Source organism: Solanum stenotomum, chromosome 6, assembly GCF_019186545.1.
Source record: "Solanum stenotomum isolate F172 chromosome 6, ASM1918654v1, whole genome shotgun sequence".
NCBI lineage: Eukaryota > Viridiplantae > Streptophyta > Magnoliopsida > Solanales > Solanaceae > Solanum > Solanum stenotomum.
The window spans coordinates 53,212,101-53,228,345 of record NC_064287.1 but is presented as its reverse complement, the minus strand read 5'-3'; the positions used below and the strand labels follow the sequence as shown (position 1 = coordinate 53,228,345).

At 29.3% G+C, this 16,245-nt stretch overlaps 1 protein-coding gene and 1 long non-coding RNA gene across 9 annotated transcripts in view; both read left to right on the top strand.

Moving 5' to 3' along the window:
* LOC125868181 (nudix hydrolase 1) overlaps nt 1-16,245 on the top strand; it is a 54,261-nt gene that overhangs the window by 29,285 nt on the left and 8,731 nt on the right. Inside the window, exons 2-3 of one of the 8 annotated variants that reach the window (XM_049548806.1) lie at nt 7,119-7,217; nt 7,746-7,852. The exons of 1 other annotated variant lie outside the window; for it this stretch is intronic. In XM_049548806.1, coding sequence (XP_049404763.1) covers nt 7,119-7,217; nt 7,746-7,846 — 200 coding nt within the window. In that variant the 3' untranslated portion in view covers nt 7,847-7,852. Of the gene's footprint in view, nt 1-7,118; nt 7,218-7,745; nt 7,853-14,036; nt 14,252-15,437; nt 15,997-16,245 lie in introns of those variants that run through there. 6 more of the 8 variants (XM_049548801.1, XR_007446711.1, XM_049548805.1 and 3 more) reach the window with 6 other exon arrangements.
* LOC125868183 (uncharacterized) lies at nt 847-2,523 on the top strand. The gene is made up of 3 exons (XR_007446714.1): nt 847-970; nt 1,645-1,761; nt 2,450-2,523. It is a non-coding gene; the product is annotated as an uncharacterized LOC125868183 (long non-coding RNA).

Genomic DNA, 16,245 nt, shown 5'->3' with positions numbered 1-16,245 from the left:
GCACATGAAAAGTGGACCATATGAAGTATCATTTATGTCAATCCAATTCAAGCCCTATGAAAAAAAATTAAAAAAATCATAAAAATAATCTTTAGCAGCAATAAATATGCACATTAATAAAGAAAGCTAAAACTTTTACTGACATAAGTTAATCGCCATTCGATTAAATGTCACTATAAGCTTTAGGGACATTTACAAAAAGTGTTAATAATTGCCTTTAAAAGTACATATTTAGCGGCAATTAATCTATCACTATTAAAGATCATTTGAGTCAGACACAAGTTCCATTTCTTAACATACAAAGATTTTAATAGCTCGGTTGATTTGCTACTGAAAAGTGTTTTTGTAAATGATTAGCCAAACACAAATATAACTTCTCACCAAAAATAAATACTTTTCAAAATAAGTTAATTTTAAAAATTTTAACGAAGCAAGCTTACTCAAGACTGAAAACATCATGGTCATCAACTTGAGAGGACTTGACCAACTAAAATATTATAAATCAAATGTTCAGAAAATTATAATCAAATGTCATTCAGTCATCTAATTTATATAATATATGTAGTACATATACAACAAAAATATATAAATACTAAATACTTTGATCATATTGATAAACTAATTAGCCGAAGAATGCGTAAGTTTCCTATAAATGTTAGCCCAAGAGTCAAGCCCTCGAAAAGGAAAAATGGAAGTGATTTTTTTTTCTTTTTTTTTTGGTCATAGATTTTTTTTTTCCAACAATAAAGGGTCCACACATTTATAAATTCCTTATCAATGATCCCTTGAGAAATATTATAAAAGGACTAGCATATAAGCTTATTGATTAAAATATAATCACCTCATATAAGATAATAAAATTAATTCCTTTTTGCTCCAATTTGATCTCCATGAATCACAAAGCATTATTCTTAGCTTTTTTTTGTCATAATCCTCTGTCTATTCTCAGCAACCTCTAGAAGATTGACAGGTGTAGTATTAATCCCTTTATTGTAATGTTATATAGGGACGAAGCTAGATAAAATCGAGGGGGGGTTTTTAGTAGAAAATTATATTTTTTATATATAGTTTAACTTGTTACTTTTTATGTATATATAGAAGATGTTAAGCCTGCATTGACTTCTTATTTCGTGTGTCTATTTCTTTATATTAATGAAAATTCTGACTTCATCATTCGTAATGTAATTGTACCATTAATTTCTTATTTTATACTAAATTTTTTTTTTATAAAAATGACTTCATTTAAATTATATTTCATGTTTAAATCATTTTTTGTTTTGTAGGAAAAGTATAATAAAACAAGCTAAATATTATTTATAAAAATTAAAATTAAACATAGCTTCATCTTCAACTTAAAAAGTTACAAATAAAGTGAAAAGTATTTGCAATAATACGTAGTAGCTCGTATTTAAGATCTAATACTATCTATTTTGAGATTTGACTCTTTTATGTGTTTCAGATAAATTAATCAAATTGGATGATTTTTCTAGCTTCTAGAAAGGCATAATATATTAACATGCTCTTTAACTTGACCTCAACTAACATTTATGTCCTCAAACTTTGAATATACATACTAAATATTTTTAAAAAATGTGTCCTACTTAAAAACTTGCGATGTATAACTTAATTCCTCTTTGAATGTAGGTAATAGTTGCAATGGCTATAAATCTCAAGAAGAATCGTATCCACCATGTAGTTCCCTCTACTTTATCGATCCTCAGATACTAGAAATTCAATCCCCAGATTCAATATCGTCATCTGGTAAAGTTTTACACAAAATATATTATTTTATTTGTCTCAGTTTATTTGATATAGTTTATTATATGCAAAGGTTAAAGGAAAAAAAAATTAAGTTGTTGTGTATGTTACTTCACGGATTGATTAGTTGACATATCTAGTGGCCCAACCCATTAAATTTTGGAAGAGCTGGAAGGGTTATATATTTCAAATTGCAAAGAACATAGTGTGATGAGAGATTGTAATCTTTGTTGGTTTTACTTTAATATACATAATTTAATCTGTTTGACCTAACTTTTAAAATAAATTTATTTTGAACATATTTTTTTTGTAAAAACAAATTATTTTTGAACAAGCATTTTTTGTGAGGAGCTGTTTGTTTTGGCCAATTAGTATTTGATCAAATTTCTAAAGGGTGTTTTTGTTATATATTTTCTCAAAAATATTTCTCATACACTTTTTTTGGGTAAATAAAATACTTCATTTATCAGAGTGAATATGCCTTGCACAAGGAGTCACTAACAAAGGTGTCCAAATGTACACTGTCAAAGTTTAAAGTGTTTACTTATCAACTGACAACTGTAATCAACTTTATATATTTATTTATGTATTATACCTAAAAATTATTTACACTAACGATTTATATAATTTATGTTTTTTTTCAAGATTACAGATCCATTATTTACACCATTTCTTCTTTACATGTTTGCAGCTCCTGGAGCATGAACAGAGATTGAGTAACAAAAAAGTTATATTGAGCAAGAACTTTATATTATATTTATGTATAATTATATATGTTGTTTGAGTTGGACAATTTTTATTTTTTTTAATAAAGACATTTTATATATATCAAAGTAGGGAATTTATGAACCGAGTATCTGGTTGTTGGATGGACATAGTCTCAACATATCAGCAGCTAAGCAACTATACAAGAGTTATAGTTCAAGGATCGTAATTAAGTTTCGTGGTGCAACTAGCTAACTTGACCTTAAAATTATCTCGCATCACCACCATCTGAATAATTTGCCTTAAGAGAATCGAAAAATTTCTTTTTTTGGTCTAAAAGACTCGATTGCTCATTTCCTGCCATATCGTATACATTGTACCAGCTACAGTGATTCTAAATAGTTCAGCATGTGCACTCTTCCCATTAAAGAATACTTATGTTAATTAAGTTGAATTATGCTTGCACTTTGTAATTAATAAGGAATTAATACTTATGTTAATTAAGGATATTTAGCACTTTTAGTCCTTCAATTAATTGGTAAATTTTGATTTAGGACCTTGTGATTTTTGGTATAAGCATGTTTAGCCTTCAATTTAATGGTATTGCACATTTTTTATCCATCCGGTTGTGAGTTTAACAAATTATTTAATGTTGAATCATTCAATTAGTGGGACCGACAGCACACATTTTAATTAATTAATTGAAAGTTTTAATGCGCTTGACAAAATATTAATAACACAAGTTTTAGTTAATCCTATTTTATATATTCCAACCACATATTACCGACTTCAGTTAACAAATCTTGTCAAATCCCACGAGTAAGATCTGAACAGGATTGGTTATACACAAACTTTACTCCTATTTACGTGAGATATAAAAAATTAAAGGCTATTTATGATAGTTGCTCAGCTGAAGAAAAAAAATACGGACTTATCCTTCCCACAAGAGTAAGAACAATAGCTAAACCAAATAATGTCCAATGGACAATTAGCTCCATGTAATATAACTACAATCATTCAATTCGAATCACCAATATTTAATGTCTATTGAGTTTAAGCCCTATGCTCATGTATTGAGTTGGGTAAGAGAAGGAGAGACGCAAGTAAGATTCTCATATATATACAAATCACATCAGATATATATATTTGGAATATCAGATATAAGGAGAGAGGAGAGTAGCGAGCGAGATACGAGAGGCGAGTGAGAGAGTCACTTGGATACATTGTATCTAAAACAAATTACACCTAATTTTAACCATCTGGATGAACCAGATATATGTATCCGAAGAACAAAATTTGATAAGACTCATAATATTGCAAACTAGCATGAATCTAAGTAATTAGCCCCTAAACTAATGAGATTTCTATAAATTACCCAATGTATAAAGCCTCTTATATACCACTAATGACTCACTATATCATATCCATCAAAATGTTCCTATTTTATCAACCTAAAATAACATTATCAAAAGATTATATTTGTCTTTAAATATTAATTTAAATCCCCTCATTTGCCAACACACAATTCTTATTCCACATCCCATCGCATAAGAAAATACATTTTTTTTCCATAACTTAATACAAATATTATTTTATACATATTGCCAACCAAATGATGTATTATTTTATGTAAGATGTAGATTTACAAACAACCTCATGGTCCTACTTGAATTTTACCTTAGGGTGTGTTTGGTATGAAAGGAAAATGTTTTCCTAGAAAATGTTTTTGGAAATAAGTTGATTTTTAACTTATTTTCTCATGTTTGGTTGGTGAGTAGAAAATATTTTTAGTATTTGATTTATGAATGAAAAATATTTTTGAGAAATATCTTTTATTTTTACCAGAGTAGAAAATAATTTTTGAAATTGAAAATATTTTTTAATAACAAACTTAAATTTTTTTTGGGGGGTGGGGGAGTGGTAGGGGGTGGGTNGGTAAAGGAATGACATTTCGGGATTTGCCGTTTTGGCACATCCCTCTTCATTTCTGTCTGGATGTGTTTCTAGGGAGCAGCGAGAGACACAAGTGAAGATTTAATACACGCTTCGAGTCTTGCGATAGCATCGAGTCTTAAAGTGAGACTCTTCGACTCCGATTTTCATGCAAACAAAGAAAAAGGAGAATGAAGGAGTTAGAACAATGATTTATCTTTTAATAACAACAAAAAAATTTACAAAATGCAATAAAAACTAGACCTCAATCAATATTCAACATGTATTTATGGTAGACAATGAGGTCACATAATGGTTAAACATATATTAGCAATTAAGCAAAGTTTGATAGTAACAAAATAATTTTTAACTCCAAGAATAAGTATTAAACACAACATAAGTTTTACTGTAACAAAAATTTCGTTTATCATTGAATAAAATATCACATCTTGCTCATTAATATGGGAGTTGAAAGAAAGGACCAAAACAGTGTGTTTAATGAGAAATTCAAACACGTAGCCTAATAAATTTTGTGAACCAAATTTCATAAATATTTAAACGAAAACGCAGCAAACGAGATGAAAACAAATTTTATGAAAATACATACAGATTTAGTCAGAGATGCTTCCAAACAAAACAGTGATAAACAACTGAATAATTTATAATTCAGAAGTAAAACTACTAAGTAAAACTCAACATACTCAAATAGAAAGATACATACGATGAACTACATAAACTCAAAACATTTTAATCACAAGGGCATAAACTTAAACCGAATAAGAGATCTTGAATCATGATTTTCGCTTTAACAAAATATTCACATAATAGTTTCGAGTTTAGGAGAGACTGACTGTTTGTGGGGCAGTGAACTGAGGGCGTTGTCGATCTAGTATTTCAAGATGAGCAAGGATGAACAACCTTTGCTAAAACTAAAACACGTATGAAAGTATTTCGAAGCTAGGCAACTAAGACTTTTTGTGCGTGTTCTTGCAAGTGTTCTGGCCTTTGAGAAAGGTGAAAAATTTCCAAATGTTCAAAGGTCCTTTTGGCTGAGCGTTTGAGATGTATTTATAGGCCAAAACTCAGATTAAGATATGTTTGAGCGGGAGTTTGAACATGGCTGTTTGAATTCAAAATGACCATTCACAATAATCCAAAATAAAGCCAAAGAGATGCTGAAATCTCTCTGTATTCCAGGTCTACATATTTCATAATAGGCTAAGGATTTGAAATCTTTTGAGTGCTCAAAGAGAAAAAGTTGCCTTGATAGAGAAAGATGTTGAAAAAAAAATACAAAGAGTGAGAAGAGTTTCACCAAAATAGAGAAACCAAAATATGTCCATGTTGAAAGCTAAATGGAGCTTTGCACGTAAATGGAAAAGGAGAAAGTGACGTTTTGGAGAGAAGTGTGGCTGATGAGTTTAGAATAATATTAGGGTTGAAGATTTTCTGATATATTTTAAATGGGCTAGCGAATTTGGGCCTATTTTGGACAGATTTGACATAAAAACCCGGGCTGAATATTTGGTCCGATTAGAATTCGATTAGGCCCAATTTTATGGTCCTTTTCTTTCTTATATCAATTCTTTTGAGCTTCTAACTAGTATAAATACATTATATAAAAATTTTAGTAAGGACGAAACTTGAAATAAAGTAACGACAATCTATTTTAAAGAAGACGACAATAAAGTAATAATAGTAATGTCGAAAATAAAATATATAATTTTAAAATAGTGAAATGATAATACAAAGATGATAATCATAAAAATAATAAAAGTTAAAGTAGTATAGATAATTAAGATAGCAGTGGAGAAAAATGGAAAATAATAGCGAATTATAAAGTATTTGACTTATTAGCAACTTAGAAGCTCAACGAAATAAATTAGAAGAAAGGAGGGACAAAATTTGGTGTCAACAACCATCATCAAACCCTACTTTATGAGATTACACTAAACTTACATTGGATATATTTTTTTTTATTTCTATGTTTAGTTTGACTTCCTAATACTTTAAATCAAGTCACATAAATTAAAATGAAAAAAATTATATATTTATAACATAAATTTTCTTTGTTACAGCACGTAGGGCTATTATGGCTGATGATGATAATGGTGATTATCAGGATAATAATAATAATGATTATAATGATGCTAGCTCACCAGCAATACCACCTGGTAAACTTCTCCCATCTCAATTTTTTAGCTTGTTTAAAATATAAGCTTTGTTATTTTTATCGTTGTGATTTCTGATTAAATATATTTAATCTTTAATTCAAATTATATGTACAATTTTGATTCTTTTTATTATGATATTTATAAATTTAATAAATTCTTAAGTATTGAATTATTCAATTAGCTATGTGTTATGATAAAATCTATTTTCTTGTTTTATAATTGAGAATAATTAACTATATATTTATTCTATACATGGGTCTTATTATCCTCCTTAACTATTTAAAGTATCAAAATTATTATTTTATAACCATATTATATCAATATGAATTTCTGCACAACTTAATAATTTCTCACCAAGAAATATTCAGTGCTATTTTTATAAATATTTTAATTGAATTAGTGAGAAAAACATTGATAATTTTTTCATTCCGAAAATTTAGGAAAGCTTTTCAATATTTCGAGAATCTATATAATAAATTTAAATTACTTATCAAGTTAGATAAATTAATTTTATATGATTGAATTTAATTTAATTTTCTATGATAATAGAGTATGTTGGTATTCCAATGCGACCTCATTCCTCTAAACCAGATGATCATTCAGCAACTGATCAACACCCACCACCTGCTGTTATACACCCACCCCCTGGTAAAATTCTCTCCAATATCTATCTAATTTTTTTTCGATTTTTCACTCGATATCTCGTGTTTATATTAAAATCCGACTAAATATGAATTCACGCATTTATAGTCTCATTCTTTTCGTATGGCTCTCCAATAACTGAAAGGACAGGACGGGACGGGACCTTAGTGGAATATTCTTAAAAAAAATATATATATATATACATATTAATTTAAATATAAAACTTACTAATTAAAAATCTCAAGATTTTATAAGTAATTGTTTTTGTGAGAAGATATATCATATATGAGCAGGGACGGAATTAAGTGGGGGTTCGTTGACTCTGTATTTGTATTAGAAAATTAAATAAATAAATAAATAAATATATATATATATATATTGACTATACTACCTTGTGAACCCCCTAACAAAACTGATTGACAGTTCAATGGCTAAAAAAGGTCGTGGAAATGTTTTTCACGCTAGAGTTGTGGGTTTGAACCCTACTATCAACAAAAAATATATTATTATAATTGTTAACTTGTTATTTTGCAGCAACCTCAACGGCATGCAGTGGAATGAATCGACAAGAATTAGAAAATTGCATACGTCGTCAAGTAAACAGGGATCTGTGCAAGAATTATAACATATGTTAAAATGATCAATAAATTATGTAGTATTATTATTATCAATGTTTTAGATAATTAATTAATTAATTAATTAGATGGTTTATAAACTTTAGAACTCCACTATGTACTGGATGGGTACATTTTATTTCATTAAATTCTCTCAAAAGAGGATACAACACAAAATATTTCAATTTTTTCTATTGTGAATGGTCCTTTTTATACTCTTCTGTCTCAAAATACTTGTTGTATTTATTTAAAATATTTGTTATTTTAGAAGTTTAAAATAAATTTATTTTTTTCCTCAGGTTAATTGTTTTTAATTGTACTTGTTCTTAAAGACTATAAAGACTTTAATTATGACATATAAATAAAGTAAATATATTCAATGAAGAAAGACTATATTTTACAATATAAATAAGAATAAAATAGTTAAACACTCTCCTACTTGATGTTTTACTTTATGAGGTGGGTAAATAAAAAAATGAGTATTTTTTTTTTTTTAATGACAGAGCAAGTATTTCAAAATATTACATAGATATCGAAATTTTATAAGACTCTACCAGACGTATTCAATTCAAGACAAACAACCCTTTATTTTTGGAGAATGTATCTTGACGGTGAAGTTGAGTTAAAAAAAACTTGACGAATTCAATTTTTAGGTTCTTTTTATTCTTTTCGTTGAACATGTTGAACTTTTGAAATCATAGATTATATATATATATATATATATATATACACACTCACACGCACTTTGTACTAAAAATACTAGAATCAATTCAATATATTCATAATATCGTACCTCATCTACTTTATTATTAGTTTTAATATACATATTTAATTTAGCTATATTAATATAATAACAAAAGAGAGTAGGAATTTCAGTTGTATCAAATATAACGCAAAAAAGGAATTAAAATGCAAAAATTGATACTCCTTTGTTTCAAATTATGTGAATTTGAATATGAAAAATTTAAATTATTTGAAATGAATTTATATTTTTGAATTATATAAAATATACTATATATCAAATAATCTATAATTTAAAATATTTTTAAAAATATATATTTTAAAAAAAAAAAACTTATTTGCATTTTGAAATATGAAAATGTCACATATATGAACAAGTACAAGACATGCCGATGCGAGCCATTACTCTACAAAATTAGTATAGCTCACAAACGAGCACATTAATATAGTCTTGAACTAAATAGACGAAGATGGAAAGATCTGAGTTTTGTTATTATAAAATCTCCGATAACAAGAATGATTGTTAGCTGCGAAAATCGGAAACAATTGTATCTTTGTGGGCCCAATTGTAATATAACTGGAGCTAAACTACACAACTTGAGAAGACCGCTATAAGTTGACCAAATCAACTGTCATGAAGACTCCATAGGACTTAGGAGTACTTTTTTTTTAATTATTTGTCAATAAAATAATAATTTTTATTATTTTATGTTTTATGAATATGATTGTCACGATCCAAACTGTCGTGATTGACATCCACACTAACCTTTCGGTGGAAGAGAAAAAAGAAATTAGGCAAGGGTTTGATTTGTTGCAAAGAGGAGAGTGGGTTGAAGAAGAAGGAGAAGGAAAAAAAGTATATGATGGGTGATTTCGAAGAAAATAAAAGAAAATGGATGTGGGTGATTTTGTTGGAGAATAAGAGAAGAAAGTTTAGGGTTATGGGTGGGAAGAGTGGTGGAGAAGAAGAGAAATTGGAGTGGGGACGGGTGGGGTGGGGTAGGGTGGGAGAGGGTTAATGAAAAAATAATTTTTTTAATTAAAAAAAATATTGTTTTCCAAAAAAAATAAATTTAAATAGAAAATAGTGTATTGACGCATTTGGAAGTGAGTGCATTTACACATTTTTCCAATTCAACAATATTTATGTCACATAGGTTTGGTCAATGGTTAGAGGGGTTTCAAATATTGTTTTTTAATAAGTTTAAGGATTCAATTGACAAAATATAAAGTAAGAGGGTTCAGAATACAAACGCATACAAGTATAAAGGTCCATCATACCATTTCGCCTTTTTAAAAAAAAAACTCAACTCTCTAAACTAAGTAAAAAAAAAATAGAAAGAAAAAACGTTATTGATTTCTAAAATTTGGCCAAATAAATTATAAAATCACTTTACCTTGATATATTCTACATGTTCTTGCAAAAAAAAAAAAGAAGCTAATTGACTGATGACTAGTTCAACATATCAGCATAAGAAGACTTAAAGAGTAGACCAAAGTGTCATGAATGTTGCGGTGCAGCGAATGAGGTTGTTTCTTTCTTAATCATATGTTTTGATTTTGAATTTTAGATATTAACTTTTTTTTTATAAAAAGTGTTTTTTTCCGAATGAGGCAGCCTACCCAATACAAATTTGAATCAGTCAAACTTTAATATAGATACTGAACCGTAAATGAAAAAACAAAAACTGAAGTGTCATAAATGTTTAGTCCAAGGAAGACTTCAAAAGTCAAGAACCATAAAGTGGGTTATAAACGAAGTGGGAATTTTCTACTACCTAAAGGATTTAGTCAACACGTTTGAATTATTTATTTTTTTCTTGAGGAAATTTTTATATAAGATTATTATTGATTAAACGAAAAAACACAACATATTATTTCTCTCTTCCTCCATAGCTTTTTGAAACCATGAATTACAAAGCATTCACTTTGATATGGTTTGTATTAATTTTTTGTCTATCGTCAACAAGGGCCTCTCGAAGAATATTATCAGGTTTTATCTCTTTGCTTTTCTAATTGATATATTAAATATGATAATTAGAAAAAATAGTTATTTATTGTTTATAGAATAATAATTCTTTTTTATTGATAAAAGCATAAAGATCATTTCTATTATAAGGTGGAGAGTTTGATTTTTCCAATCGACCTATTCGCATAAATAAAACTCTTTTTAAAAAATTATATATTTATCCCTTCACTTTAATGTATTTTAANCCCCCCCCCCCCCCCCCCTTAATTCAGTTGAAGGAAGTAAATAAATTCATTAGTTTAAGATATACCAAATTGAGAATTCTAATTAGTACGATGACATTTAATTTGGACTAATAAACATGTTTTTTTTAAAACTAAAGCAAAATAAGGCAAGAGATAGAAATACATTAGTTTAAGATATACCATGTTGAGAATTCTAATTAGTATGATGACATTTAATTTAGACTAATAAACATGTTTTTTTTTAAACTAAAGCAAAATAAGGCAAGAGATTTAGAAGATGAAAGTAATAGAAATATTGTTATGTAACATTTTATAACAATTTTCTTTTTCATTTCCTTTTTTGCTTTATTCTTGTTTTCTTATTCCGTTTATTGTAAAGGGTTTTACTTTTAATTTGAGGTATCGAGATTCAATTTTCAATATGAAAAAATGCCTACGAAAAGCATTTTTTCCTTAAATAAGTCATGTATAGCACGAATTTAATTTTTTCCAAATACACTTTTGAGAATATAGTCAAGCATAAACTATTACTCTAGATCAGGTCTTTTTAAATTAATTAGTCTAATACAAATTGCTATTATATTTATATATATATAAAATTAACAAACACTTTCAATAAAAAACTTTTTAAAATAAATAATTTTCCAAATTTGATCAAACAGATTATAAAAGTATAAATAATAAGGCTATTGAAATAAAGTGGATACCAAATTTGGACAGATTAAAAAATTAACTTTTTATTTATCAATTTGACCAATAGGGAAGAAAATTCAAAGACAAGAAGGTAGTACCACTATCCCNCCCCCCCCCCCCCCCCCCCCCAAAACAAAAAAAACAATTTTCTACCCAAAAGTGCTTGTTCTTTGTTTGAATTGAATTTAAATTCCTCGTTCAGGATGTTAAACTTCGTATTCAATCGGGAAACCTTTAACATATTCTTCTTTTTTCTCTCTATTTGTGACCATTCCCACTTCAAAGTCAAAGATTAGGAAGATTCTCCTGATTTTTGATGTTATGGCCTCCTACAAAACTAGAAACGAATTGGCTTAGCTCTCGAAACTACCGGCGAAAGTCTATCCACTCTGAGTGGGCAGAGCCTTATTACCTTATTAATAGGACGGATGCAAGGAATTGATGCTACGAATGCCATAGCAAGTGAATCAGAATAAGCCCTAGCCCAGCTACTGATTGGAAAGTCTTATCGTCATCTGTATAAAGCATTTATCTGTATGTATTTATACAATCAAATTATTTATATTCGGGATAAATTGATTATTATGATATCATAATATATATAAACTCTATTTTAATAACAGGTCCGGGAAATAGTAAAATACCATCACTACCTCACCGACCTAAACTAGCTGGATCAGCAACTACCCAACCACCGCCTGGTAAATTTTTGTTTGAACCCTTTCTCAATTTACATGTCACAATTCAAAATTTGAGAATCGAATATTTTAATTTTTAAAACTTTGCAACCCCTCATGCGAACTACTATATATTAATATGTGTGGCAAATTAGTTCATGCATATGTGTAGTCTTGTTTTCATTTAATTGCATGATTTTTCTTTCAAATGAGTCTATTTTTATTTTTTATCATTTAAATAAGTTGAATTTTAATTTTTGCATTTATAACATGATAAAAGTTATTTAAGAGCACAAAACATAATTTATATACTATTACTATGTAAAAATATAAATTTATATCTTACTATTTTTTTTTTACCTCTAGGGACAACCATTAAAGACCGGCACAAAATATAGGGACCCTTTTTAATTTACGTAAAGATATTTGATTAGACACAATGTTTAAAGAACTTTTTTTTGATGATTTCTAATACTTTGTGGTCATGAGTACGAATCATATGATGAGATATTTGTGAATTATGATTATAAAACTTGTCATAAAACGTCTAATGAGAAACTTATAATTTACTTTTTAGAAATAGAAAAGTGTTGTTTTGTTTGATTTCGAAAAATAATAATCAATGTTTTTTTTCTAATTAAAATAGCAGCACCACAACATTTAGCCTTTCGTTCAATACAAAAAACAGTGACTGTATGCAACGAGAAGGTGTATGGCAATTGTATACGCTCCCCTCCAACAGTCACACGCTGCAATTCAGGTGAAAGATGTAAACGCACCGTAGTACCCTATCTTGAAGTTATAACAGCAGAGCAAGTCGCAGTTAGAATTTAAAATTTATGAATTCGGAATGTATCACTGAATTTTATAACACGTTTACTGGATTGACGGTTAATTATAAACAATAAACTTCATTATTCAGTGAAAGTTCATGTAATAATATTGAATGGTATATAGTTATATCAAGGCCATTTACAATCTTCTTCCTCCATCCCCTATTTGCTATCCCTTTTTATTTTATTTTTCACTACTTAAAGTTCCCAAATTATGAGGAATAAAGAATGTAAATTTCCTAAATGGTTAAGTACATCCATCGATTGTTTCTTAAATTTGTTAGTAAATTATATTTAGATGATATCCTAATTACGATTTATTTTAATTGAGTCAATAGATTTTAAAGAGGCAAGAAAATACTTAACAAATATCGTGCTCAAGGCTTGCACATGCCATCGAACATCTTTTTCTTTATTTTAGTTGTATCCAGCATTCGAACTTATGACGATCCGTTATGACCGTAAGATGATCCAAAAGTTTCTTTTTTGGGGATTTTACATAAATCTCGTAGTGTTAAAAGCTAATTATATCCTATCTCTACTCTTTTCCAAATTACAAAAATCCCTTATATTTGATGGAATCCGGATACATCTCAAACCGTCCCGATACATTCAGTCTCGATTTCGGATACATCGCTCAACATCTCAATACATCACGTATCGGTTCGTATACATCATTCAAAATCTCGATAACATCGCGTAAAGTGATGTATTCGACCGATACATCGCGTAAAGTGATGTATCTGATTGATACATCGTGTAAAGTGATGAATCCGAGAATAGTAGAGAGTAGAGATTTCTGTAATTTTTTCAAATGATAGGATTTTTTTAAGAATATGGTAAAATAAGTTGTGTATTTAGGTTATACGAATAATTTAAATGAGGTTAAAATTTAAATAATGACACAACATAGTCTATTTGTGCAAACCTCCCATCCACACAAGTTTGAATGGGCTGGTCTGTCTAAAAAAGCCCAAGAGCTTCTTACTATTGAACCTAGTTTACTAGTGGCGGGACCCAATTACAAAATTTTCAAGTGGGAATACTCCACACGCAATCTCCGCCTTCCCGTTAAATTTATTCCGGTGCCGGAGAAATGGAAAACGGCGTTCAGCAAACACCGGCCACCACAACGCCACCATCATCTCCGATGCCAAAAGTTGGCGTAGCGGTGTTCCTTTTGAATGGAAGTAAAGTTCTGTTGGGGAAACGCCTCTCCGCCGTCGGCCATAGCACCTTTGCACTTCCCGGCGGCCATCTGGAGTTCGGTGAGTACCTTAAAATATCTTCCCGTTGTTTATCGAAGCTTAAATTCATATATTAGGTATGATTTATGATATGATTTCTTTGCTATGGAGAAGATGAAGCTGAAATGTTTAGCTCTTTTCTATTTTTGGTGTAACATGAATATCCTCATGAAGATGAGGATATCACTAGTATGTTAGAGTCCTTAAGGAGTTCATAGGAAAACAGAAACACTTTTGTATTTCTGATTGTAAGTATTACTGAAATACATCCCGAGTATTCCTGTGTTTATAATACAAGTTACCTTTTCAAAAAGAAAAAAAAAAATTTATAGTGATTTTTTTCTAGATTATTAAACTGAAAAGAAGAAAAATTGGAGTATGAAAAAACTTATTTTTTTGCAAAAACTTAAACAATCACCTTTTTTTGGAAAAATATCTTGCAAGATTGCAATATAACTTTTGTGGTTAATTAGTGTGATTTATAGTACATTTTACGTTGTTTCCAAATATATACTTGATTTTATTTCAAAAACTTAAAACTTCTATGTTTGAATTCACAATCTAAGTTTAGAAGTTTGAATTTCAAAATTTTAGTTGTGTCACGTAAATTGGGACCGAGGGAGTGATAGCTGCCTATTTCACCTAGAAAGTATGCATACGTTGAATGTCCTCTAGTTGTTGCTTATCACAAGCGTTGGCAGTTTGTTTTTCTGATTTTGACTTTGACACGAAGTTTAAGATAGTAAAAAAGACTTTTGAATCTTGTGGTGTTTAATTAAAGAAATGTAGAATGTACCAAAACGTCATCTAATTGTGTTGTCTTAAACATGCTACGTAGAAAGTTAGAACTAATGAGTTGTCAGAAAAAAAGAAAAAAGACATTCTTTTTTAAACCGACTGAAAAGGAATGTAAGACAAACAAATTGAAACGGAGGGAGTATTTGGTTTTGTTTAATTCAAGACATATTTGATAACACAATATGTATATATTCATATTTGAGTTCAGCAATATGATCAAATAAGTAATCATGTTCATATCCTAGCCTAACTGATGCTGCTGCAACTTTGATTTGATAGAAGCCTCATGATTTTGAGGCAATAGTTGTCCAGTGTTGTTAAAGGCGTGCTTAAAGTGCGTTTAAGCTCTGAAGCGAGGCTCAAAACATGTTGAACGCGTCTATTTACATTGATCATGAATTTGTTACAGGGGAAAGTTTTGAAGAGTGCGCAACGCGGGAGGTGAAGGAGGAAACAGGATTGATAATTGATAAAACCGAGTATCTAACGGTGACTAACAATGTCATCTCAGAGAAAGTTCACACCGTTTGCGTATTCATCAGAGCAGTCCCTGCTGATGTTAACCAGAAGCCTGAAACACTTGAACCTGAGAAATGTGCTGGTTGGGATTGGTATGAATGGAACAATCTCCCGAAACCACTCTTTGGTCCTTTAGAAGATATGGTCCAAAGTGGTTTCAATCCTTTTCCAACTACTTGATAGTTAACTGTTTTGCTAAGTATTTAGGATTCAATGTTGCTAGGATTGATCACGAGTTCGAGCTGTGGAATCAATCCTTGATGTTTGTGTTAGGGTAGTTTGTCTACATTACACCCTCTAGTGGTACAGTCCTTCCACGGACTCTACATAATAGCGGAATGCGTTGAGCACCAGACTGTCCCAACACTGGTGTTTTGGTTATGTAATGGCAAGTGATTCTTGAATATGCTATGTTATTTGTAGTAATATAATAGCTATTTAATATGAAATGTTGATGATTTCTGATGTTATGCACCTCTGCAACATCCTTTGGTGTGTAAATTTAAAGTGGACTTACTAACAAAAGTAGCCATACAAATAGGTTATTCTTGGAAGGAAAAAAACCCTTCATTCAATTATTCTTATTGTAATATACTTCTAAGTATTTTTCTATTACCTATGTGTGTGTTCCTATTTCAAATAGGTATATTTTCTTTCATCCAAATATATTGATTTTTATCATCGACTCGTATTAGCAC